Genomic DNA, 26,120 nt, shown 5'->3' on the forward strand with positions numbered 1-26,120 from the left:
CAACGCACTGTGAGGCCCGCCTGGTCCGCGGCACCTCCGCTGCACCGGGAGCTCACCTCCACCAGCGCCCGTGGCCCGGCCCACGGGAGCCGCTCAGTCAGCATTATAGATTTGCAGTCAATGAGCGGAGTACCGAGCGAAAGGGACCACAGCGCGCCCGGGAGTCGGCAGCTAGACGCCCGGCCCGCTCCAGGCCCCAGCGCGCCAGCTCAGCCTGCACGCCGCGCGTCCGCCCCCCAACCCACGCGGCGGGCGAGGGGGGCCCGCCCCCGTCCCACGCGGCGCCCCCGGAGGCCAATAGAAATGGTCTGCGGGGCACCGCCTCGACGCGCTATACACGGACAAGCCAATGGGCGCGCTCTGCGGCGAGCGCCGCTCCCGCCGCGGATTCGCAGCCAGCCAATGGGAATGGCCGGCGTAGCCCTCAAGTGGGCGGAGCGGGCGGCGGGGGCGCGGAGTCCTGGGACGCTGTGCGGGCGGGGGCCCACTTCCCACTTCCGCGGTACAGGCGAGCGCGCTCTCTGCTCCTGCCCCGCGTAACCAACGGATGATGGGGGCTCTGGGCGCCCGGCGCGGCCTGGAGTGGCTACTGGGCCTCTACTTCCTCTCCCACGTCCCCATCACTCTGCTCCTGGACCTGCAGGTGGTGCTGCCGCGCGATCTCTACCCGGTCGAGGTGAGGGCGACAGTTAGTCCTGTCCGCCGGTCTTCGAGGTTGGGGCCCCTGCGCGCGCTGTGGTTGTACGCTGGCGTCCCCAAGACCTCCCCTCCTCCGCCGGAGCCCCCCCGCACCCCGGGTTCTGGTTCTGCTCCCCCTTTCCCTACCGCCCTCTTAGGCCCTTCCACTGCCCCGGCCCCTTCTTACGGGTCAACTCGACGTCTTGCTTGGGGTTTTTCTTGCCCCAGACCCTTACCCCATGCTGCTTGGTGCAGATACTTTGGTCCTTTTGAAGACACTCCTTCCCTGGGTCTCTAAGGCCCGCACCCCCCACCTCTGGTCGGTGGTATTTGAGGGAAGTAGCCTGAGTGAAACCAGTGTCTCAATCACGTGCTGGATCTGTGTGTTCTTTGAAAGAGCTCTAAAATACCGTCTAATCCCAAAGAGATAGTGCAAGTGGAATTAGACCCGTAGAAAGGGCATGCACAGATCATTCCTTCAGGATCAGGATCCCCCAACTTCAAAAGCTCCTAAGTAAATTAAGGACACCTTTTCAAATCAGCCCTTGTCATTAGGTTCCAGTAAGAATGATCACCTGAGTAGAAATCAGGGCGAAAAGCCCCATTCTCTGGTTGTTGGGTATTCTTTACCCCAAACATTGCTTTAATGCTTGTCAAACCATTTTATTTTCTCGGGTCTTTTTTTATGTCTGGACCCCGTAACCTTCCATGAAACTCGTGTCCTCAGTTCTGTGCTTCTCCAGATCGTCTGCAGAACTGTGAGCAAGACTGACTCGTCTACCTAAGTAATTGATTTTGCCTCTCTATGTCTTTAGACGTTTTTTCTCTGCAGCACAGGGGTTCTTAACTTTAGGTCCAGGAACCCCTTACGGGGTATGCAAATTGTGCCTTGTATTTTTCTGGGAGGAGAGTCTACAGCTTCCATTAACTTTTCTAAGGGTCTGACCTTCCCAGAAAGGCCACTGCTCAACAGTGTGCCCCACTCCATAGTCCTTTTGTTTGTTTGCCTCTAGATCCCAAGCGTAACAGGGAAGACTTTTGACCTACCTTTTCTTGAGAAAACTGTAGGAATTGAGTGGCAAGAACATTGAATTGCAGTCTGAGGACCTGGTTCTTTCAAGAGCTGCCTTGATATCTTGGGCAAGTCCGGGCTGTGTAGCCTCACCTGCCAAGTAGGAGAGAGCTGGGTGAGCTTGTGAGCTAGCCATACGGGGGTGTGAGTTTCCTTTTGCCGCTGTAACAAAATACCAGAAACACTGGGGCTTGAAACAACTTACTGGCTCACGGTTTTGGAGTTCGAGAGTTCAAAATGCATCTTGTTGGGCTGGTTCCTTTGCAGGTCCTACTGGAGAATCTGTTTCTTGCCTCTTCCAGGTTGTAGTGGCTGCCAGTGTTCCCTGGCTTGCGGAGATACCGCTTCAATCTCTGCTTCTGTCATCGCTTTGCTGCCTTTTCTATAATTCGGGCTCCCTCTGCTCCGCATTTATAAGGAGGCTTACGATTACATTCAGAGACAACCAGCTGGTCCGCATAGCTAGCCTCCCCATCTCAGGACCCTTAAATTAGTCACATCTGCAGAGTTTCTTGCCGAAAAAGGTTAGGTGCAGAGATTCCAGGGGATTAAGAGGGGGATATCTTTTGGGGCTGTCATTCCGCCTGCCGCACAGTCGCACTCTCAGAAGGCCTCCACAGCTGTGCACCAGCTGTTAGTTGCCTGAAGAAAGGAGAGCCTCGTGTGTGGCTTGCAGAGCCTGGGTGACCAGCAAAGCTCGGGCAGGCTGCCTGCTCAGTCTTTGATGTGAATCCCTTTAGGACTGGGCACTTCTGTTCCTCCAGGTATTCCTGACTTAACAGCTGGGACTTTATCTTTTTTGAATGTGCCGTTCCCCCAGGTCCTTGCTCCCCACTCACTGAATACAATAAAAATGCGTGGAGTGTCATAAAGACCCCATTTAAGCTTATATATTTGATTTGGTAAAAAATTTTCTCACCTTTATAATATTGACTTACTGTAAAAGGTCATGGGCAAGCAGGATCTGGCCAAATTGTGCATGCGTGTGTCTGTCTGTCTGTCTGTCTGATGCCATTTGAAGGTGTTAGCAATACGGGGGCATCCTATTTTGAAAAGGCTGTGTCTCTTTTCACTCTTGTTGCTTTGGAGTAGAGTTTGAAGGTTTTATTGGTTCTTTATGGGGAAATAATAAAATCCTTGAGTTATTCTCAGGTTCTCTTTGAAAAAGTTCCAAATCTTAACATCTGTCATGTTTTTCTTCCCTACATAGAAGGAATTTTCCCCTAGAACTAAAAAGTTTGCAGAGCTCCCATAATGATTAGGCTAAAATTTGCCAATTAAATACCTTCCTTGGTTTGAACAGATCAACAATTGGACAAACTTTTACTATGAAACAGTAAGGATTTCATTTGACTTAGAACTTGGAGAAGATGGGGAAGCATTTTGTAATATCGTTTGCAGCTGGGGAGCATTGCTTCTGCTAAAATAAGGAAAGATGGGGAGCACCTGGGTGGCTCAGTCGGTTAGGCTTCTGCCTTCAGCTCAAGTCATGATCCAGGGTCCTGGGATCGAGCCCCTCAGTGAGAAGCCTGCTTCTCCCTCTCCTGCTGTGCTCTCCCTCTCTGTCAAATAAATAAAATCTTCAAAAAAATTTTTTAAAAGGTGAGCGTCTATGTGTGAAATCAGTCTGTGCTCTCGTTCTTCTTTTTAAGAGAGAGCATGATCGAGGAGGGGCAAAGGCAGAGGGAGAGAATCTTAAGCAGGCTCCACGCCCAGCAAGGAGCCCAGAATGGGGCTCAATCTCATGACCCTGAGATCCTTACCCGAGCGGAAATCAAGAGTAGGACGCTTAACCAACTGAGCCACCCAGGCACCCTCATGCCCTCATTCTAAGGTAGAGAAGTACCTTTGCAACTCATGGTTTAGAAATCCTTGTGCAAAGGCCAGGTAAAAAGTTTAATGCGTAAGAGTGGTAAATTGAGTCAAATGTGAGTCCGGTATAAACCTTTTTTTGGGTCTTAGCTAATAGGAATAATTCTTACTAACAACAGTTGCATGCTGAGATTTTAATAGGATTAAACTTGAATTTCTCTGAATATGGGTTAATTACATTTAATTACGTAATGGTAACATTTACTGTGTGCTTGCCATTGTTCTAAGGTCCATGTACATTAAGTCCTTTCATCTTACCAATAGTGAGTTAAGTACTATAATTGGGAAACAAATTTCGTGAGATTAAGCACTTTGTCCAGAGCCAGGAATTGGGCCCCCACGTCCCATGCTCTTCACTCGGCCAAGGACCTATGAGTTGCCTTCCATCTGCCCTTGTCCAGGCCTTGGTCTGGCATCATGTGGCTATTATGTGACTGTGGGCAGGTGCTTGGGTCCTAATTGATTTACTTCCAGAGCTGGCTGATTCGATTATTTTAAGTTTTGCTAATCTCATCCTGCAGCCCTTAGAAATCACCAGGCTGTATAGAACTGTCTGGATTTAGGAAATAGGTTGATCTGAGAGGTTGTATACAAATTGAATAGAAAATGAAATTCAAACAAATCAGAGAATGCCTTGTAAATCTTAGGGTAAATCTTCAGAGCAGGTAATTCCCTTAAATTTTTTTTTTTTTTTTTTTAAGAAAATCTAGAAAGCAGGGTGCCTGCATCTGCCTTCGGCTCAGGTCATGATCCCAGGGTCCCGGGATTGAGCCCCGCCTCCAAGCACAGCCGAAAGCCTGCTTCTCTCTCTCTCCCACTCCCCCTGCTTGTGTTCCCTGTCTTGCTGTCAAATAAAATCTTTAAAAAAAGAAAAGAAAAGAAAATCTAGAAAACAAAAAAGGACCTTAAATATTTGGTCCACGTTGCTTGTTCTACTGATGAGGAAACAGAGCCCAGGAGAGGTGCAGGGACTCAAGCTTTATGAGTATTTTCTATGCCGTTACCTCCCTGAGAAGTGTCTAGAAGGAAGCCAAGAGTATTGCTGTAAAATTTTGATTTCAAATCAAGTATGAATTCGGTATCACTTGGTAGATAAGGTTGTTGAGCCACAGCCTTTCTGAAAGTAAGATCAGGCTAACGAAATGTTTGTTTCTGGATATTTGCTTAAAGGCTACTTTCAGCAGTGAGGCCTTATTTCACAATAGTGAGCCTTTATCTCTTGATTAAAAATTAACAGGAAAAACATCTTTGGATTTTCCATTACAGGCTGAATTCTGACACTGGAAGTTGCCTTGATTTATCATGAGATCAAGAAACGTTCTTGGGGGGCGCCTGGGTGGCTCAGTGGGTTAAGCCGCTGCCTTCGGCTCAGGTCATGATTCCAGGGTCCTGGGATCAAGTCCCGCATCAGGCTCTCTGCTCGGCAGGAAGCCTGCTTCCCTCTCTCTCTCTCTCTCTCTCTCTGCCTGCCTCTCTGTCTACTTGTGATCTCTGTCAAGTAAATAAATAAAATCTTAAAAAAAAAAAAAAAAGAAACGTTCTTGGTTTTGGAGGCCGGTGTGTCAAGACAGGGTGTAAAATGCAACAGACCTTCAGTAGTCTGTGTGGTGTGGGGAGCCCTGGGCTTTGGGCCCTTACAAAGGGCACAAGAGGGGCAACCTCAAACCTTGCTGCTTCCTTCCTCTGCTGGCAGCCGTGTCTTCACGGATGCACAGTTTCTGATTTAACAGTGGTTAGCGGGGTGGGCAGCCAGCTGGAACCCAGACTGCTAACGGTCAGGCGGTGACACAGCCTAGAAGCTCTGTAGCTTGTGGTTTGGGCAGTGTGCTCTACAAATACCCTCCTGGTCTCCTAAAAGAACACTCTTCAGAACTAGAGTAGTTAAGAATGATGAGGAGCTTGAGATTTAGGGATAGTCTAAAATTGCATCTTCATATAAGTTAAATTGATCTCCCTTCTTCCATCCCCGCCACACCCCCCAACCCACCCCCAAAAGGCAAACTCAGTTCATTTCTGTGTTTGAGGCAATCTGGGCCCTGGAGCCGGGTGTGCGGCCGCTCCTGTTCGAGGCTGGATGGTAGGATGCTTTCCACAGCTGTCCTTGACCAAGAAGGAGACTGTTGACAGATCCATTGCCTTTGTGTGCTCATTCCGCCTACTATGTGCCAGCTGCCGTTGCTCATGACAGTGGGCAACGCAGCTGGCTGCCTGTTGTCACGGAGTCGTGAGCAAATGCTGGGTAGCCCAGAGGGCGTGGAAGAACTGAGAGAAGCTTCTAGGAGGATCTAGTGAGTTGTTTGGAAGTGACCACCTGGGCTGCGGTGGGACGGAGCTGCAGCCTGTCCCACCAGGTGGCTGTACTCACAGTGACCTTTCTCTTTCCTCAGCTGACAAACCTGCTGAAGTGGTACATGAAGGAGTTCAAAGACCCTCTGCTTCAGGCCCCCCCGGCGTGGTTTAAGTCCTTCCTGTTTTGCGAGCTTGTGTTCCAGCTGCCTTTCTTTCCCGTAGCGGCGTACGCCTTCTTGAGAGGTTGGTAACTAGTGGGGAAATCCCATTTTTGATTTTGAAATGAGGTCCCAGAAATCTTGTGGGAAAGTGTCTTGGAGAAGGGGAGCAGTCCCCGTGAGGGTGACCTTGGGTGGGGTGGGGATGGCAGGAGACATTACTTGGGGTGCAGGCCTGTGCCTGTGCTTAGCTGGGAACCTCTCCTGCACCAGGGGCTGCTTGCAGATTGAACTCGTTCCTTTTTATTGTTTTGGGGGGTTTTTTGTTCGTTGGTTTGTTTTTACCCCTGCAGAATTTCCTTTCATCATTGGTTTTTATGTTTCTGACTTGGATAGCACCAGACTGGCTTTTATGCAGTAGCATCATCCCAGAAGGGTTTCACTTCTCCTTTATTCTTAGAGTGTTCCCCTGGGACTAACACTTTTATAAAGACGGGGCCGAACTCACGTACATAGTAACTAAGCTCATACACCCTTTTTCCCACTGGAGACCCCCAACTCTGTGTCTTGGCAGAAGCTGTTGGTCTTCTCACCCGCATGTAATTCCTTAACAGATGCTGTTGGCAGGCCCCACCCCCGGCCTCGTGTCAACTGTTAATGGCCATTTTACTGCCAGAGTTGTTCTGAATCCAACTCCAACCCCCGCCCTTGGTTCTCTGGCGGTCCCTGTGCTAGAGCCCCAGCTCCGGGCGCTAGGCGGCATTAGAGCACCCCCAGTCCTCCATTCCTTTGCCCTGGGAGGGGAGCATTCAACTGGAGGGAGCGAGCAGGCATGAAGAAAAGCGGGGGCCCCCCCAGGGTCATGAGCAGACCTAATGCTTCTCTCCCCCACTCCCCACTTCAGGAGGCCGCAGGTGGATCCGCACCCCTGCAATCATCTATTCAGTTCACACCATGACAACGCTCATTCCAATCCTCTCCACGTTTCTATTTGATGATTTCTCCAAAGCCAGTGGTTTCAAAGGACAAGGACCTAAGACTTTCCACGAAAGACTTACCCTCGTCTCTGTCTATGCCCCCTACTTTCTCATCCCTCTTATGCTTCTGCTTTTCATGTTGCGGAGCCCCTACTACAAGTACGAGGAGAAAAGGAAGAAAAAATGAATGACAGCAGTAATGACTGGCCCCAGGGGGAGAAGCCCACAGCGTGGTTTTCCTGTTGGACCCGGTATGAGGAAAACTGCTCAGAACCCATGTCTCCAGTAGCATTTGAAACACACCAGCAACACACAAAGAGCAAGACTCTGGCAGGAGCCACATCAGAACCTTGCCTTCTGAGGACACTGGCGCCAGCAGACCAGTCAGCTGAGCACAGACAGAAGAAGGGTGTGGGCTGGCTTATAGGGAAGCAGTGCCAAATACCTCCCCATGGCCCTGAGTTCCACTGTGAGCAGGACCAGACCAGATCCCAGATAAACTTCCAAGAAACGTGGTCTGCTTGGCATATTCATGAGTCCCCTGACCCACAGTGCACATGTGATTAAAACCCTTGACTCCTGATTCTTTGCAGCATATCCTTTATCAGCAAAATGAAGAGTAGGATTTCTGGGGTCATTTTTAAGTTTGAAATTATGCCTCTTTAATATGCATTAAAAACTATCATGGCTTTCTTTTTTTTTTTTGCCTCCACCCTTGGTTGGGAGAAAGTTTCTGCAAGAGGCCTAAACTCAGTTTTACTCAAGGGTCAGCTCTGGCCTGACTTTCAGAAATGGATTAAGCTTGAAGGTGTTTTGTTTCTGTATTAAACAGGTCATCCCAGAAAAGACTTTTTTTTTTTTAATCTCCTGATTCCTTCTTTCCAATCCTTAATCTTCTCTATGTTTTTACAGACTACCTGAAATTAAGTCCCTTCCCTCTGAGGTCTGGTGCCTCACACCTGATGTGGAGTGTGCTTCCTGTTGGATAACTGCACATTTCCTGAGAGTTTCGTCATCCTTCCTGGCTTGTTCTCTGAGTAAAGGGGCAGCAAGGCATGACATGTCCATTGTGTAAATGCTGGCTTGCTTCATTGGGTTCCTTTCTCTAAATCATACTCAAGGTCAACTCAAGACACACACACATACCTGTGAACACACATGGGAAATGAGAACTGGTCCTGTCTGGTTCCCTCTTTTTGTCTGTTTTGCTCACAGGCCATGCTGGTCTGCTTGTTGGGAGTATCGTCTGACTCATGTGTCTGGTCCAAATAAAGGCACCTGCTGACCACTGCCTGATTTGTTTCGTGGCCAAGGGAGGGGCGCGAGAGTCCAGGGTTCTCTCAGGGTCTTAAATGTACACTTCAAGGGCGCCAGGAAAAGAGGGAGATCAAAGCATTCGAAAACAATAATTTATTGCTCTTCCTTTCCAAAGCTTTGAGAAATTACAAAAAAAAAAAAAAAAATCGAGTTTACAGAATGCTCAGGTCAGGTTAAGAATGCCAAGAGGTGAGAGCCTGGACCACCGTGGCCGTGGGTGTTCGCCAGCAGCTGCGCACAGACATCTGCGACAAGCTCCCTGATTTGTTTACTGCCTTCAGAGATGCTGCGTTCCTTACACACCATCTCTCAGGACATACGTGGGCCATTAGTCAAGTCACTGGAACAGTATAGAGGTTTTTTGGGGTTTGGTTTGGTTTTTTGCCCTCCTATAAAATTTTCAGTTCATTTCTGAAAAATAAATTGGTCAATAAATTCATTTTGTTCTGCTTCTACTTTACACAGAGCTTCATATTCAACCCGATACCTGAAAAACAAAATTGTTAGAAGCCCTAAAAATGGATGAAATAAACCATGCATTTAATTCTTCTAGAGAAGAAGATAAATGATTGATTGATTGATTTAAGATTTTATTTATTTATTTGACAGAGATCACAAGTAGGCAGAGAGGCAGGCAGAGAGAGAGGAGGAAGCAGGCTCCCCACGAAGCAGAGAGCCTGATGCGGGGCTCGATCCCAGGACCCTGGGATCATGACCTGAGCCGAAGGCAGAGGCTTAACCCACTGAGCCACCCAGGCGCCCCAAGATAAATGATTTAAATGATGCCAAGAAATAGTGTGCGTACACAATGTAGAAGTTAGGGTAAGAACAAAGAGTGGGGTGCCTGGGTGGCTTAGTGGGTTAAGCCTCTGCTTTCGGCTCAGGTCATGATCTCAGGGTCCTGGGATCGAGCCCCATGTCAGGCTCTCCTCAGCAGAGAGCCTGCTTCCCCCTCTCTGCCTGCCTGCTTGTGATCTCTCTCTCTCTCTCTCTCAAATAAATAAATCTTTAAAAAAAAAAAAACAAAGAGGCAAAGCCCAGCTTAGGGCCACACATGAGAAGTCTCCAGCCCCAAGAGGTGTTTTCCTTTAGGAGAACCAGCTGACTCTGGACACTTGCTACCTGAGCTTTCAAGCTCTCAATATTAGAGGTGGTTTTGTTTTAAGAAATTTTCTTGGGGCACCTGGGTGGCTCAGTAAATCATCTGCCTTCAGCTCAGGTCATGTTCCCAGGGTCCTGGGATTGAGCCCCCCCATCGGGCTCCCTGCTCGGCAGGGAAACTGCTTCTCCCTCTCCTACTCCCCCTGCTTGTGTTCCCTCTCTCGCTGTCTCTCTCTCAAAATCTTTAAAAAATTTTTTCTTTTCCTTTCAGCAAATGTAATTTTATTTTTTAAAAGATTTTATTTATTTGACAGACACACAGCGAGAGAGGGAACACAAGCAGTGGGAGGGAGAAGCAGACTCCCTGCTGAGCAGGGAGCCCAATGTGGGCTCAATCCCAGGACCCCAGAATCATGACCTGAGCTTAAGGCAGATGCTTTACTGAGCCACCAAGGTGCCCCTGTAATTTTATTTTTTAAATCTTCAAATCAGGATGACAAGTGAGACACTATCCCTGGGAGAACAATGATGAAGAAGGGTAAGAGGTGACCATTCGAGAAGGAAAAACAGAATTGCAATTAAGTAAAGAACTTGCTTTACATCATAACTTCTTACCTTTCAAGCTGCATTTTCTTTTCCGCTATTAGTGCTTGGAGTTGCTGCTGTTGGGCTTCTCTCTGTTTTGCTATAGATTTGAGCAAGTTCCGAGCACCAATGGCCTAGAGAAACAGTATCACCGAAGAAGGTCATGGCTTCATTAAAACTGTCTTCAGCATTAAGTCCTCAGCCAAGGAAGGGCCACTGGGGCTATCTCAGTGTCCAGCTGGCAAGACCGTCGAGCCCCAGAGCCTCGGAAATGAGGAAGACTACCAGCATGACCCCGAGTGCCTGACGACACCCAGACGGCAGCTTCGGGGCAGGTCTATGAGCATCCCCGACTCTGACACACAGGTGGTCAGCGGCCCATTTGATGTGCCATTTAGCCTGGGGTCATTTGCCAAGTCCTTGACACCCTGCATGCCCACGTTGCTTCACTTATAAAACGAGCATAAAACCACCTATCTCGGTGATATGACGGTTAAAGGAAAGAATGACAAAATGTACTGGCATGTAAGAGTTTAACAGAAGGTTGACTGTGCTCGTTACTAAAATCCTGTTTTAAATAAAGAAAAGCCCACACCCCCCTCCCCAAGAAAAAGTCAAGATGGCAGAGGAAGAGTGAATGGGCCAAGATTTAGAAGACATGCTGATCTTACCTTCATCTTCTCATTTTCTGCTTCTTTTGCAAGCTGGTCAACAAGCTCAATTAAACCGCCAACTATTTTCTGAAACTGGCCAATTTCTTTCAGGGAAAGAACAAAAAAAAAAGATTTTATTTTCTCTGCATCCCCACTCCCTCAGTGTTCCCTTGTGGCAAGAGGGCATGGCTAACTGCCCCTTCTAAACTGTGTCAAAACAATTTGGTGCCTGCTGACCTAAAGTCTTCCACCCTTAGTCTAAACCAGGAGAAGGGGGCCAGGTGCCCAGAGCTGGACGAGGGCCCACTGGACTGAGAGTCCCAAGTGAGCCAGCCAGTGACTATTAACCTTAGGTATGAGAACCCTGATGGGCCCATCCTCCGCGCACTCTCTCTCCTGCTTTCCCAGGAGTGACAGGAAGCACAAAGGGCCACATTCATAGAAGGACTGACTGAGGACATGAACAGAGTCTCCTGACTAGCCCCAGATAAGGAACTAGATGTCAGTTAATGGTGGTTACGGGGGCAGGGCCTTGCCAACCATGACCAGAGCTAATACAGAACTCAAAGCATTTAAGGGCCTCATCTCCCATTTGCTTCTTTCAGTGTCCTTGGGTGTGGTAGGACCTCGTTCTACCGAGGAGTGAACTAGACCCCAGGGAGGAAGGACAGCATGCAGTGAGAAGACTGGCCACAAAGCCCATGCTGCCTTTCACCAGCCAAGCCCTGTAGAGACTAAGGAGAGCCCAGAAAGCTCAGAAATCCCTGCTTTAGCGAGAGCTGCTGTCACTGGGCTTACTTGCCTGCTAGAACAGGCTAGGACAGGTGTCCTGGATAACTAGCTAAAAAATGACCTCAGTGAGTCTGTTGAACTTCCAGGAAATCAAATCGTGAGTACCTAACTCTTTCCTACCCTCAAGCCCTAGTTCTGTTCCAAGGTTTCTGAGAGCAAAAAAAATCAAGGATGGGATAGCCTCTCTCCATTTCAGCATTTGCCTTGATCGGTGCTCTGTGTCTGACTACACGCGAGCATTAGAGAGCAGGGAGACAAGGTTGCTGGTACGTGGGAATTCACAAAGGCCAGAAACAACTTCCAGGGAGCCACAAGGCCCATTCTGGCAGGGACGACAGCTACGTGGGGTGTGGGGGCAGAGCACAGTTGGCACAGCTCAAAGGCAAGTGGCACCACGTCTCCCCAAATGACACTCACTGTCCACAAAGTCCTTGCATTCTTCCTTGAGCTCAATGGTCTGCTGGGTAACCTCAGGGTCCAACACGCGCAGCTTGTTCAGCTCGTCAAAGTGCAGCCCAGCTTCCCCCAGGATATCCTTGGCCATAGCTGTGAAGAAAGCAGCCTCAGTCCCCGATCACTTCCCAGCCACTCAAGGAAATGCCCACTTCCAGCCCAGCCCCACTCCCGCCCCCAGACACCAGTGCCAAAACCCCAGACGCTCCTCCAAAGGCTCCCCTTCCCTCTGCCTCCACCTCTCTGAGCCTCACCTGTTTCCCTTCCGGCTTCCCTAGAGAAGCTCTGCTCTGAAGGGGTGCTAGTGGCAGCCGGGAGGTGTGTCATAGGAGCAAGGGTCAGGAAAGAATAAAGTCCAGTTGCTTGTCACGGGCATCGTTCGTTCAACACACATTTCTTGAGTGCCTACTACATGCCAACACTGCTAGATGCGGGGGGTACAAGGATGAGGGCGACATGGTGCCCGCCCTGGAGGAGCACATAGTTTAGCTGGAGGAAGACAGACATGGAAACTGAGAAAGTATACTGTGTTAAGTGCTTTTACAGAAATATCACGCAAGCGTTGCAGGAGAACAGAGCAGTTAACAGGGTGAGGGAGTAACATTTGAACTAAGTTGTGAGAAGCCATAAGTATATTTGTCCCCAGTTATGTACCCACAAGGACATGAAAAAGCTCTTCCAGCACAGCCCTAGCATAACACCAAAAGCAAGTAAAAGAGGACATCTGCATGACTTAAAACTGAGAGTTAAAAAATAAGCCAGGAATAAAGATATTACCCACAATGTCTGCCACAGACATGCTGGCCTGAACTTGGACCAAAGTTGGTTCCATCTCTTTCTAGCAGAAAACACAAAAAGGAATGAAGCATCAGCAAGAACGTACCAAGTGAGGAGGCTAGGGAAAGGCTTCCCGGGCAGAGAAAACAGCACGGACAAGAGTGTGAGGTCACTGAAACAGCCTGAAGACCTAGAAGATGAAAGGACCAAGAACGGAGCTGCAAAGGTTAGGTGGGGCCAGATCAGTAAGACCCTGTGTGTCCAACTCAGGAGTCTGGGTTTCTTTCTGCAGGCAAGAGAATCAGCAGGGAGATCTTTTCCCTTCCCAGGCCACCCTGCATTCCTGGTCCAAAGGATGCCTCAATTCTGGGAAGGACACACTGAAAAATCACTGTTGTTCCGGCAAACAGAAACCACGCGCGCACACACACACACATTAAAAAAAACACACCCTGTCCAAATAGGGAAGCAAGGCTACTTAGGTCTAGCCGTTGGCTGCCATACCAATTCCCAAACCCCAGGTGTTCCAAAGGCTCTGCCACCACCTGGCCCTGCACCAGCCCATTCCTCTGCTCCCACCTCCCCCAGCTGTTTCCCTTTGGGCTTCCTTAGAGAAGATCTGTCCCAAATGCCGTGATAATGGGAGTAACTTCCCAGAGCAGGTATACCATAGGAGGAGCAACGGTTAAAAAAAAATTAAGTCCCCCAGCCACAAGAACTCATTTTCAAGACAGTCCAAAATCCAAATTTAGAGAAGAATTCTGATTTCTAAGATTTTTTTTAAAGATTTTTATTTATTTACTTGTCAGAGAGAGAGCAGAAGCACGGAGAGCTACAGGCAGAACTGGTAGAGGAGGCAGAGGGAGAAGCAGGCTCCCTGCTGAGTAAGGAGCCCGATGTGGGACTCGATCCCAGAACCATGACCCCAGCCGAAGGCAGATGCTTAACCAACTGAGCCACACAGGTGTCCCAAAATCTGATTTTTTTTTAAGATTTTATTTATTCGACAGACAAAGATCACAAGTAGGCAGAGAGGCCGGCAGAGAGAGAGGAGGAAGCAGGCTCCCTTCGGAGCAGAGAGCCCGATGCAGGGCTCGATCCCAGGACCCTGGGACCACGACCTGAGCCGAAGGCAGAGGCTTTAACCCACTGAGCCACCCAGGCAGCCCCAAAATCTGATTTTTAAAGGAAAGTCTTAAATTCAAAATTTTAAAGGAAAAACCACATCTAACACTGTGGGCCAACTAATGCAAGTCTGTAGACTGCCCATGTATGACTGTGGCCCAGAGCCCTTGGCCTACTGTACTCCACTGAAGGAACCAGGCTAGCATCTTCCTTTTGAAACATTTTAATCATCCCGAGCTTCCTTTTAATCCAGATTTTTAAAAGATTCATCTTCCTGCTGCTCTGTTACATTTACACATACAGTCCAAGCATTTAACACCTACAGGGCCCAGACCAGCTGCTCTAGAAAGCCTCCAGTAACCTAAGGGATCAAATATCTGCTTCCACTTCCACTCCCTTCCCTGAGAGGATGCATTTATTCAGAAACATTTCTGATGTCTGGGCAGTAAAACAATCACAAGTGGTGAGGACAGTATGAGGAAAAGCACATGGGCTATATGAAGCTGCAGCAAGAGGACATAATTCATATGGGGGGAGGATGTCTCAACAAAAGTTTCTTTTTTTTTTAACACTTTTTAAAGGTTTTATTTATTTTTTTGAGAGAGAAGGAAAGAGGACAAGCAGGCAGAGGGGCAGAGGCAGAGGGAGAAGCAGGCTTCCCGCTGAGCAGGGAGCCCGACATGGGCTCAATCCCAGGACCCTGGGATCATGACCTGAGCCAGAGGCAGATGCTTAATTGAGTGAGCCACCCAGGTGCCCCTCAACAAAAGCTTCTGAAAACTTGACACTCAAGCTGAGACCTAAAGAATACCCAAAAGTTTGCCAAGTGCAGCAGGGAGGAGGCATTCCAGGCAGAAGGAAAAGTATGTGTGAAGATCCTGGGGTGAAAAGAAATGTAGTGTATTCCAAGAGTTGAAAGGCTGGCGTAGTTAAAACCCAGTGAACAAGAGGAAGTGTGGAACAGGGTTAAGTCTAGATGGGAAGGCCAGAGCTGGCTCATGGAGGGCTCTGAAAGCCTCAGTCATGAGCTTGGATTTGATCATAAGGGTAGCGGGCAGCCAGCAGTTCTCAGTAAAGAAGCACAGTCATATCTCCCTTTTAGAACGATCACTCTGACCTAGGATGGAGAATGAACTGGAAGGAACAACAGTAGGGCTACACCTACCTTGTTCATCACTGTAACCCTAGCATCTAGCAGAGTGCCTGCACATACTGGGCACCTGCACTCAGTAAATGTCTGTGGAACGAATGACTGGAAACAGAGAAGGCTATTACAGTAACCAAGGTTTGGAGCTGAAGAAAAGTGTTCCAGTTTGCCTTGTCACGTAAGTTGATGGCATTTGGCAAAGGACTGACTGGATGTAGGAGTTTGGGGATGAGGTAAGGAAAGAAGCAAGGAAGATTCCCATGTATCGGGCTTGAGTGCCAACTGTATGTTCGGAGGGCAGAGTTGAATGAGATGGATAGGACCGGAGAAGGAGGGCAGGGAGAGGGTTCCCAGCCGACCGTCAGATGCCCTCCCAACTCCCACCACACGTGCGTGTCTGGGCATCTGAGGAGCACCGGGCACAAGAACCGCACTGAGCTCCTGAAGTTAACTGCAGCGACACTCTCTCCACCCCCTGGCTCTCCTAGATCCACTCCCGGCCCCGCGCGCAGGCGCCATCCGCGGGGTGAGGGGAAGGGGCACCGTGCACACAGGAAGACCTGGGTGATGGAGCTGGCTGTCCACACTACGTAAACGCCTTGAACTTATATGAGCTGCAGTTTTCTCACAAGACCATTGCGAGCATCAGCGCGGAAAGCTCCAGGTCCAAGGTGGGCGTCGCACCGCTCGCAAAGAATCGCGCGGAATCCCCACGTTTCTTTCGGCCTGTCAGGTTCACTCGCCCCAGGTCCGCCCGCGTCCTCCGACCCGCAGTCGCTGCCTACCTGCCAACCCCGTAGCGGCGGCACGCTGCCGCCCGGGCTTATTCCTGCAGCCCGGTTCTCTCCCGGGTCTGCGGCAGCCTGTGCCTCGCCCGCCGGCCTCAGCTGCTGCCACGGCTACAGGACCTGTTTACCCGTAACGTCATTACCTGACTGCGGAAGTACTTACCTCGCCCAACCCGCAGAGCCTGCTGGGAAACAAGCCTGAGAGGAGGGACGGCTGCCTACAAGATCCAGAGGGCTTTGCGCCGGAAAGGCTGCCGGAAGTAGCTGAGCGCTCACCCCCGAAATGCTCTCAGGGGCCCCTCCCTCCCCAGTGATTGGGTTCTGGGCAGGGCCGGCTTTAGAGTCCCAGGTTGAGGGGCGGGCGGGGTTGGGCCGCGGCTTAGGGCGGAGTCCGCGGGTGGAGGATGTGAGCTCACAGCCCCGGATTGCTGGCGGGCAGGCGGCCACAGCCCAGGGAGGTGCGGGGTCGGCTTGCAACCCAGCTGAGAGGAGAAGCGCCCCCTCCCCCGCCCGGGGACGGTGAGAGCCGGGGTGCGGATGCACTGGGGGGCAGGATGGACGGGTCCCGAGCTGGAGCAGAGATTCCCACCCAGTCCTGGGGAAAAGGCGTGGGACGGCGTAGGGGAGATGGAGAGCTCAAATCCTCCACTGGGATGGGTGTCAGAATCGGTCTCAGTTTCTCGGTCTTGAGGAGGGGGTGCGGGCCGGGGAAAACTCACCACAGATCAGAGAGTTGGGTCTCGCTAAATCTTTCCAAACCCTTTGGACGAAGCTTAAGATTTACACCTAGGATTTCTGCTAGATCCGCCCCTCTATCCAAGATCGGTTACCCGCCCGCCACCGCCGAGTGTGATGGGTTTCTGGGTACTTCTTCCTTTAGGATTCCACCTTCTATAGCCGTGGTTGTTGTCCTGCCCTTTAATCTGCTTAGGTTCCCTTTAGGCTCGCTGAGAGAGACTCGGATACGCCCTCAGCCCCAGGCATCCCCAACTATCCACACAAAACGTCCGGAAGGAACAGCGGTGAGGCTATCTATGGAAACTTCATTCTCATTGGAATTACTTACTGAGGCGTCACCTGCCACCAGACTCCTGGAGCCCAGTGGTCTGGGAGCCCAATGGTCTGGGAGGAATCCGAGCGGGCGGCATCTGAGCTGACGTCATCCAGGGGCTCAAAGCAATTGCTTTGTAGGCCCTGTTGGCCACTGCCTGGCCTTGAGTTCCTTTACTTTGGCAGAACGTATGTGTGCTTGCTTTGAACCTGGGGAAACTGGAGCTAAACTAGACCCAAAGTACATTGGAAACTTGCTAAAACCTGTTCAGGGGTGGACTTATGCCTTTGGGGTGAGCCGAGAAAGGTGAGGTGATTTCATACTATTCATGTGTTACTTAGGGATTAGGCAATCTGCTGGCAAGGGTTCATCTCATCCATACTCCGTTCTTGGGGCAAATGAGAGGCTCCTGGACCAACCACCGAAGAAATTAGGTACTTCACAAAGCACCCGCTCTGGTCCTTCCTTGGACATTCTTCCTAGGGGCCTACCTAAATCTTTTTAGGGACAGTTTTCAGTCTAACAAACTGATATATATTAAATACTAAATATATTAAATGCATGACATTGTGCACTGCTTCTGGATCTCACTTACAGGAGGCGGCATGCAACCGTTAAGCTTTTGCATGTTGTGAGGACTACAAGGCAATTTCTCCTTTTTTTCTGTTACCAACACTGCAGTCCGAGCCTCCGTTTCCTCTGGTATTCCCGCTTGCTCTCCTGCACCCTTATGATCCGTTCTCTACCAAGCAGCCAGAGTGATCTTTTCAAAATGTAAATAACTCAGATCCTGTCACTCCCTTGCTTCAAACCCTCCAATTGATGTCCATCACAATTAGTATAAAATGCAAACTTTTTCATATGAAGCAGCCCCTGCGTTGTCTGACTTTTACATCAAGCCAACTTCCCGCTTTTCTATGCACTAGACATCTTGGCCTTATTTCTGTTCCTAAAACTTGTGGCTAACTGAGAAACTTTGCACTCACTCTTCCATCCATCTGGAATGCTCTTTCAGACTTCAGCTGGAATGTCACCTTCCCAAAGAGGCTTTCCCTGGCCCCATCCATCTTAGGACTTCTCCCTAGTCACTCTCTTATCACTAGCTTAGTTACTGCATTTCTTACCATCTGGAACTGCTCGCATATTTATTTTCTTGCTTATTATGTATATCTTCCCCCTAGAATGTAATCTCTGTGAGACCATGACTTACTTGTTCTCTTCTATATCCTCAGTGCCTGGCACATAACAGGGGACAATAAATGCTCTTACTATTTTTATTCTTGTTAACGTTATGTTGCTTCTTTGTACTCCATGAAGGCAAGGCCCATATCTTTCCATCTCTGTCCCTACTGCCTAACAGAGTAGGCACTCAGTCTTATTTTCTCGCTGTATGAATTAAACGAAGTAATGTCGGTTAAGTCGCTTAGACTAGTACCTAGAACATAGTAAACCTGCAGTGAATGTTTGCTCTTTTTTTCCAGTGGATGAATTGTAGTGATTCCTTAGAAAACCAAGACATGTAATAAAGAATCTAGCTCACGAGGGGTGAACTAGCTCTGCCCTCCTTTGCTTCCCTCACTCCTCCCTCCCATGAATGCCTATCAGTGTTTCAGTTTCCAGATCACTTCGTAGTTGTTTTGAGATTTACCATCTTTTTGAGCCCCTTCTCCCCAGTCTTGTGGGCAGGGAAGACAGGAAGAGATAGGGCTGGGCCTCCTCTCAGGAAGAGGTAAAAATAACTATCCTGTAGTTGTTCTGTCCTGGAAAATGGTGACAATTTCAGGAACCTGGGACAGGGCTGGGACCCAGAAAGGGGAAGGTCAGGAAACTCCACTGGGGCCAGGGGAACCTCTGCCAGGAACACTGGCCAGTTCCCTCCAGCCTAGCTCATTCCCTGCTCTCCGAAAGCTGCTTTTACTTTGCTTCCCAAAGCCAGACTGCGGTGGTGCTCAAAGTCAGCCCTAGTACAGGCTGCTTCTGAGCCTGGAATATTTAGAAAGGAAGTACATCCTGTCTCCCTCTGGCTCCTGGGAATCTCCTGCGCTGGCAGGATTCCCGGTACGTTTGGTGGGAAGTCTTGGGTCCTGGGAACGAGAATTGGACTGTGGTTCCCCAGGGTAAAACTTCAGCTGCCCCGTCTGCTCCTCAAACCGTCTCAGACTAACTCCAAGGATTTGCTTGTCCTCCTTGCTGCTGAGAGCTGAGCTGAGGCTCAGGGAGGCCAGCGAGATGGTTGGCAGGCTCTGGGAGACTGCGCTGGTGGCTGGTACCATAAAGAAGAGCAGGGATGTCTTCTCTTGCTGTTGCCTCAGGCCTTAGCCTCTGCCAGGGAAGTTCTTTGCTTGTCAAGGAGAGAATGACTGCATGGTCTCCTCCCGTCCCCTTGCAGCTGAGGGTTTTGCTCGGCTAACTCCTGTCTTCTCTTCCATCTCCTGCTCACAGTGCTGAGAATATGAGGCTCTGGCCTCCACTGGCCACTCACTCGTGATCCTTCCACCACGGCGGAGCCTTCCAAGCTGACCTCCTGCCGTGTGGTGATCTACCTGCAGCGGGAGATGTCAGGGGATACCTGTCTGTGCCCAGCCTCGGGGGCCAAGCCCAAGCTGAGCGGCTTCAAGGGAGGAGGCCTGGGCAACAAATACGTCCAGCTCAATGTGGGGGGCTCCCTGTACTACACCACCGTGCGGGCACTAACCCGGCACGACACCATGCTCAAGGCCATGTTCAGCGGGCGCATGGAGGTGCTGACCGACAAAGAAGGTGAGGCATCGGGGCTCGTTGGGCCAGCTGAGCAGGGAAGGAAGTGTTCCTGAGGAAGCGAGTGTGGGGCAGGGCTCAAGCGTGGCAGGTCTAGACTCTAGATTCCCTCTTCCTGTTACCCAGTGCAGATCTCCTTCGCCTGGAGTCTTGGGTAGAGCCTCAGAATTCTTGGAGGTTGTAGGTAGAAGGGTGTGCGCTTACACATTTTCCAGGGTGAAGATCCATACTTCTTAAATATTCCCAAAGGACAAGATGCTCCCGAGAACCACGGCCATAGTGAGTGGGCAGGACACAGAAGGCAGGCAGGTCCTGGCACTGTCCACGTGGCCAGCGGTGGGCCTGAGTGCTCCTGAGCTGAGACCTCCGTGGGCTGCCGCGTTGCCTGGAAGGCCTCTGTCTTCCGCAGTCCAGGCCAGCCCCGGGGGGGGGGGGGGGGGGGGGGGGGGGGGGGGGGCGGGGGGGGAGAGAACAGCCACAGGCCAAAGAGCTGGAGGTGGTGTTCCCGCTCCTGTGACCCTGTGCTGCAGGCTGCCCCCAGGCTAGTCAGGTGGCCTTTGCCCGCTGCTCATTCCTGCAAGCAGCGAGTAACCCTGTGCGGCCTGTCTGAATCCTTAGGCTGGATCCTCATAGATCGATGTGGGAAGCACTTCGGCACCATTTTGAATTACCTCCGAGATGACACCATCATCCTCCCACAGAACCGGCAGGAAATTAAGGAACTGATGGCCGAAGCCAAGTATTACCTCATCCAGGGGCTGGTGAGCGTGTGCCAGACTGCTCTGCAGGTACGGAGCTGAAGAGGGCTCAGGTCCAGGAGGTTCGGGGTCGGCTTCTCCCTGCAGGGCCATCAAGGTCCAGTTCCCAGAAGGTCACGTGACCGGTAGGGTTGGGAGTCCGAACCTCACTGTCAGATATGCGGGGTGCTGCCCAGGCCGAGGATGCTGGCAGCCAGTCATTTGGAAGGTGGTGGACTTGGGCAGTAGGGAACTGAGCCTAGTTTCCAGTTTCTCCGCCTTGGAATCTGGATTTTAGGTTTTCTGGAAATGGGGTTCTGCCTGCCAACTGGCAGTTCCTATGGCCAGATGCCTCCTCGACAGGCAGAGGGTAGCCTTGGCAGAGGGGCTCCGACAGCTCCTGGGGAAGGCCTGGCTTAGCCTGGCAAGCAGGAGAGCTCAGAAAAAGATTCTCGGTTGTGTGTGTCACCCAGGACAAGAAGGACTCCTACCAGCCTGTGTGCAACATCCCCATCATCACCTCCCTGAAAGAGGAAGAGAGGCTCATTGAATCCTCCACCAAGGTACTGGGACCCCGATGGGCTGTGGGCAGGGGAGGATGGGACCCTGGCCTGGCCCTCACGCTCTCCTCCCTCCCAGCCCGTGGTGAAGCTGCTGTACAATAGAAGCAACAACAAGTATTCCTATACCAGGTAGGGTGGGCAGCTGAGGGCTGGGGTGGGCAGGGCTTGGGGAAGGGTGGCAGAAGTAGCTAGAAGGACTAGGCAGCCAGCCATGGGGCAGGAGACCCGAGAGAAGCCACCTGCATTCCTGGCACCGTTGGCTCGGGTCTGGGTCTGGAGGCGGGAAGAACAGAGAGAAGGGAAGTGAGGGCAGAAGCGTTTGGAACTGGGTGCTGGGCCCTGGCTGGGATCTAGAGGAGAACGAACCGGAAACCACTCCCACCCCTTCACCTCCCCCCCAAGCGTGTCCTGTCAGGCAGCACGCCAGGGGTTTTCCCGGAATTAGCTTCTGGGGTGGAGGAGGGACCCTGGAAGCCCGTGGCTGGGACTCCTCCTAAGCCAAGCTCTGTGCTTCACAGCTGGGCCACCCTCTCCCTTGCCCAATGTCCCCTCAGCCGGCCAGAGTTAGGTAGATGCCGAAGGCCACGGACTCAGGGAGTCCCCGCGGACAGACGTGTTGCCGGCATCCCCCCTACAGCCAGGGAACAGACCCTCCTGCCGTGACAGCTGAGAGCCTCCCTCCTTCGGGGCCAATGAGAGGAGACCACCCTCCCTCAGTTCTCCCTGCTTTAATTTCCGAACAACTCCCCTCCTCTTCCTCACAGGCCCCCAAACCCAGAGGGTCCCATCTGACCCCTTGACTTTTCCTCAGTTCTGCATGATGGGGAGGAGGGGACACACCCAGTCAGCACCCTCTCTTGTGCTAGAATCTCATTCCCAGGCCCACTGGCCTTCTTGGGTTTTCCAGCAACTCGGACGACCACCTGCTGAAAAACATCGAGCTGTTTGACAAGCTCTCCCTGCGCTTCAATGGCCGCGTGCTCTTCATCAAGGATGTCATTGGCGATGAGATCTGCTGCTGGTCCTTCTACGGCCAGGGCCGCAAGCTGGCCGAGGTGTGCTGCACCTCCATCGTGTATGCCACGGAGAAGAAGCAGACCAAGGTGTGTGGGGGGGCTTCCCTTTGTGCGGGCGGGGGCGGGACGCAGCCCAGGGCAGCCCCAGCTGGGCCTTTCATCACCAGGAGCGAGAAGGCGTTGGGTTTGCTCTGTTTTCCCCAGACTCACATGATGGTGCTGGGCAAGGACAAAGTCAATTCGGGGAGTTCGGGGAATAGCCTGGGAATGCTTTGTCCTGGTCAGCTGAGAGGCAGGAACAGCATGGTGTGGCGGGAAGGACTGGGTCTTTGGAGTTGGCCCAATTTAGGTCTGAATTCTAGTTCTACCGTAGCCCTGTTTTCTGGCGTTATACAAGCTGTTTAAAGCAGCAGGGCCTTAGTTTCCTCACCTGCAAACAGGGGCCTGATAGTATGCAGTCAGTGGAAGTAGTAGGAGAACGTTGCAGTTCCTAGGAGCAGTGGTATAGGGTCTGATCGCCTCTCTGGCCCTGGCAAGTCAGGTGTTCCTGGTTACCAGCTCAGCCCCTGCAGTAACAACGCAGCGCCAGGTGCATGTGAGGGATTCGACAGGTGACAGTTAACGCAAATTCAGCAAACCCTGTTCTCCCGGTCTGCAAGCTGTTGGTGTCCTCCCCAGAGGGGAGCTGCCCGCCCCCCTGCCCCGCCCTGTGTGTGTAACAGAGGGGGCAGAGTCCTCTGCTGGGCGGGGAGGGTAGCCCACTCGCAGAGTCGTGGACGCAAGGGGCTCGGAGCACCCAAGCTCGTGTAGCACCTGCTCGGCCCCCAGGCCCCTGAACTGCACAGGGCCATCTGAGGTTTGTGGGGGGACAGCTTACAGGAGGTGTCCCTGCTTCCCCCTGGCATTTTGTTGGTGCAGACTCCTGTGTGCACTTAACAGAGTCAGGATTCCAAAACAGGTCACCTTCCTGAGTGTTTTGTCTTTTGTGAACTTTGACTCTTCACAGCACACCTGTGAGACAGGCAGGGCTGGAGCATTCTCCGCACTCGACAGCTGAGCTGTCAGGTTAGGCTAGAATCCAGCTGCCTTTCTGTCTTTCATGTTCACACCAGCTCTCTGAAGTAGGTATTGGCCCTGGTTTTACACGAGAGGAAACTGAGGCCCTGCTACTCATAATTGCTGGAGCAGTATTTAAGCCTGGCTCTGAGCACAAGGCCAAGGCCGTAACCTCCCCACATGCTAGCCCGCTGGTCTGGGACTGGGCGGGGCACGGGTGGCATGCTAGTCTTTGACGTCCTTTTGTCCACAAATCCAACTCCCCACATCTCCTCCAGAGAGAGGCTTCCCCTCCCTCACGAGATGGGAAGCCACCTGTCTTGGGAGAGCGTTTGGGAGGAACTTAGCCAGCCCAGGGGCAAGGGCCCTGCCACATTGCAGTCTTTGTGGGATGAAACCTCATTCGGTCCTCTTGTTCCCCTGAGCCCAGGTGGAATTCCCAGAGGCCCGCATCTATGAGGAGACACTCAACGTCCTCCTCTATGAGACCCCCCGAGTCCCTGACAACTCCTTACTGGAGGCCACCAGCAGGAGCCGCAGCCAGGCTTCCCCCAGTGAAGATGAGGAGACCTTTGAACTGCGGGACCGGGTCCGCCGTATCCATGTCAAGCGCTACAGCACTTACGATGACCGGCAGCTCGGCCACCAGTCTACGCATCGCGACTGACAAGACCCTCAGGGAGTCAGGGCACAGGACACCCTGTCTCCTGTCCTGTGGAGCCCTGCCCCGTTGGCCACCCCACGCTGCTGTTGGCTCGGTTTCCGCTCCAGCACCCAGAAGCATGACAGGAGGGCAGAGGGCCTGGGCAGGAGAGGGACCACATTCCTTTGCCCTGCTCCCTGAGCACTTCAGGATGACCCAAGTCCTGGATCCTTTGCTCACCCTTCCTGACAGGGAGCTGTGTCTGCCCCTGGGGCAACAGGGCTGACCTGCCCATGTCCCACGAGAACATTCCCCTTGACCCCTTGCTGAGTGTCCTTTGGCTCTACTGAAGGGCTACCTTTAAGGCCTCTGGGGAGGTCCGTGGGGAGTGGGCTCATTCTGGTGCTGTGGAGGCCCAGTTTCTTATAGAAGGTGGGGCTTCTTTTTCCTTGAGGTCTTTAAGCACAGGCTTCATGACTTCGGTTTTTAAAAAAATTACCTAGGAAATGAATAGCTTGAACTCTAATAATGAGGGGACTGGGCATTTGTGCTACCCCCTCTAGGGTGCCAAGACCCTGGGTAGGGCTGAACCCTTGGCCTTCCTTGATGCCTTTGGCATCTGTTTCTTTAAAGCACTTTGTACTCTTACTCAATTTGTATTCTGCCCTGACCCACATCATCTTTTTCTGACTCTAACCCCTCTTCCCTGCAGAATCAATCTGAGAGAGGAGCTAGAGAAGCAATAAAACAAAACAAAAAACTGACTAGCTTTGGCTTTGCTGGGCTGGCCAAGCAGCCAGCCAGCCCAGAGAGCATGCAGGAAAGAAGGACATTTAGGTTGGGAACTGTGGTCCTAATAATGCCCATGAGAAAGGACATTTTAAGGTCACGTAACGGACTCCTAGGGCTTAACATGATTGCTCTTTTTGATTCTCTTGCCCTCAGCTACAAGGCATGCTTTGCTTTACTTTCTGGAAACCCAAAGGGCCATTATAGGGGCCAGGATCATGAGCCACAGTAGGAAGGCAGTGGAGCCCGTGAGCGCTGCACTCGGACGCCCATCAGCTGAGGTCAGTGACCACCAGCTCTGTGTTCCCACCAGCCCTGTGCAGAGGTGACATGTACTTGGCTGAGGAGCCCCTGCCTGCCCCATATTACTGGTTTTGTGTCCCCGCTGAGGATGGTGGTTCTGCCCAGCGCTGAGTCTGGACACAGGGTGATGGGAGCAGCCTAAATCCCTTCGGAGGCCGGGTTAATGTGCCTGTGGAGCTGCCAAGCCCCAGCTCTCGGGCAAGGTGCAAGTTCCTCCTTGGGGCTTTTTCTCACTACCTGCTGTTTGGCTTGGCCCTCGGGAGACTACTTATCCAAATTCCTTTCCAAAGGAATACCATCAGGGAGGGACTGCGCAGCCGGCCTAAGAAAATGCCATATCCCACAGCTGCTGAGCGGTAGCTACTCTGAAAGGAGCACAGGTTATTAGGCTCCTCTCCCCTGACAGCCGTCACTCTAGCTAAGTGGCCTGCTTGTGGCTGACCCGATGGAGCCTATAGGCAAATGCCAGGCCCACGGTTCGCAGACACCCACAAGGACCTGAAATGACATGATGAGGCCGGGGAAGTGTGACTAACCATGTATTTTACACTTGTCACAGCCTTGAATGTGTAGATTTTTCCAGTGAGGCACCCTGGTCATCAGCTCAAAACACTTCTTCCAGCCCTGAGTGGAGTAACTAGATGAAGACAAATCCTTTTCTTTGGCCAGATTCTGGCCTTTGGCTTTGTGGTTTTCCCACGGAGACTGGAATGCTTTCTGCCTGAGGCCACTGGCCTATTTCCTCTGCTACCCTCCTGAGGCCCTCTAATACTCAAAGCCCCAGCTTCCCACTGAGGTATTTTAGTGCTTGTTCTTTGACCTCCCCAGCCCCAGCCTCTCTGCTGCTTTGACATTTAGATCCTCAGCTGTCTTCAGTGGTGACTAGCCTTTCTTCCCAAGAAAGCACAATAATCCTGGGCTGATCAAAAAGATCTCCCTGGTCTTAAGAAAAATACTAACGTTGAAATCACTGAAGTAATCTTAGCTTCTTTAATCAGACTTTGTGGCATAAGGGTTGGGGGAATTTCTTTGCGCCTCTCATCCCCATTCAGAAAGCAGCTCTCAGCCGTGTGAATTTTTCAACTTGGAGCAGCTCATGGGAGCGCAAACAAGGAGTGTGGATGAAGGTCAAACCTTGTCAGTTTCTGAGAAAACTGGAAGCCTGCTGTTTACCACTGGTCCCGGGACTGGGCTTTACTCCATTTCTTATCTGACCAATGTCTACCTAAAGGATGGCCCAGGTCCTGCCATGAGAGAACATCCCCTTTGTCACTTACCTGCAATCCCTTGTTGCTCAGCACAGGTGATGAAAACAAACACTAATATCTAATAAAAATGTGTTACAGTGCTGTGGTACAGAGCCGTGCTTGCAGTGACCAGAGCTGGGTCAGCTCACTGTTGTGGACCTAGCTCTTGTTTTC

General features: G+C 51.5%; 3 protein-coding genes across 8 annotated transcripts; 2 read left to right on the plus strand and 1 right to left on the minus strand.

Moving 5' to 3' along the window:
* Positions 1-459: 459 nt before the first annotated feature.
* Positions 460-8,337, plus strand: TMEM97 (transmembrane protein 97). Its single transcript, XM_047708005.1, has 3 exons — positions 460-676; positions 6,010-6,154; positions 6,974-8,337. The coding sequence occupies exons 1-3, from the start codon at positions 548-550 to the stop codon at positions 7,231-7,233; spliced, it is 534 nt and encodes a 177-aa protein (XP_047563961.1). The 5' UTR covers positions 460-547; the 3' UTR covers positions 7,234-8,337.
* Positions 8,338-8,727: 390 nt separating this feature from the next.
* Positions 8,728-15,937, minus strand: IFT20 (intraflagellar transport 20). Of its 4 annotated transcripts, XM_047708007.1 has the most exons (7): positions 15,782-15,932; positions 12,831-12,914; positions 12,202-12,436; positions 11,912-12,040; positions 10,721-10,806; positions 10,080-10,183; positions 8,728-8,850 (listed from the first exon to the last, which is right to left on the minus strand). In XM_047708007.1, exons 3-7 carry the CDS (start codon positions 12,272-12,274, stop codon positions 8,769-8,771), a joined length of 474 nt encoding a protein of 157 aa, XP_047563963.1. In that variant the 5' UTR covers positions 12,275-12,436; positions 12,831-12,914; positions 15,782-15,932; the 3' UTR covers positions 8,728-8,768. The 4 variants fall into 4 exon arrangements, with proteins under 4 accessions (XP_047563963.1, XP_047563962.1, XP_047563964.1 ...); XM_047708006.1 differs by lacking the exon at positions 12,831-12,914 and having other exon boundaries at positions 15,782-15,937; XM_047708008.1 differs by lacking the exons at positions 12,202-12,436; positions 12,831-12,914 and having other exon boundaries at positions 15,782-15,933.
* Positions 15,938-16,082: 145 nt separating this feature from the next.
* TNFAIP1 (TNF alpha induced protein 1) lies at positions 16,083-26,047 on the plus strand. Of its 3 annotated transcripts, none has more exons than XM_047708001.1 (7): positions 16,083-16,315; positions 19,278-19,595; positions 20,211-20,380; positions 20,803-20,892; positions 20,969-21,021; positions 21,800-21,995; positions 23,395-26,047. In XM_047708001.1, exons 2-7 carry the CDS (start codon positions 19,391-19,393, stop codon positions 23,629-23,631), a joined length of 951 nt encoding a protein of 316 aa, XP_047563957.1. In that variant the 5' UTR covers positions 16,083-16,315; positions 19,278-19,390; the 3' UTR covers positions 23,632-26,047. The 3 variants fall into 3 exon arrangements, with proteins under 3 accessions (XP_047563957.1, XP_047563956.1, XP_047563959.1); XM_047708000.1 differs by having other exon boundaries at positions 16,084-16,303; XM_047708003.1 differs by lacking the exon at positions 16,083-16,315 and adding an exon at positions 17,250-17,269.
* The last annotated feature ends 73 nt before the right edge of the window (positions 26,048-26,120 follow it).

This window comes from Lutra lutra, chromosome 16 (assembly GCF_902655055.1).
Source record: "Lutra lutra chromosome 16, mLutLut1.2, whole genome shotgun sequence".
Lineage (NCBI taxonomy): Eukaryota > Metazoa > Chordata > Mammalia > Carnivora > Mustelidae > Lutra > Lutra lutra.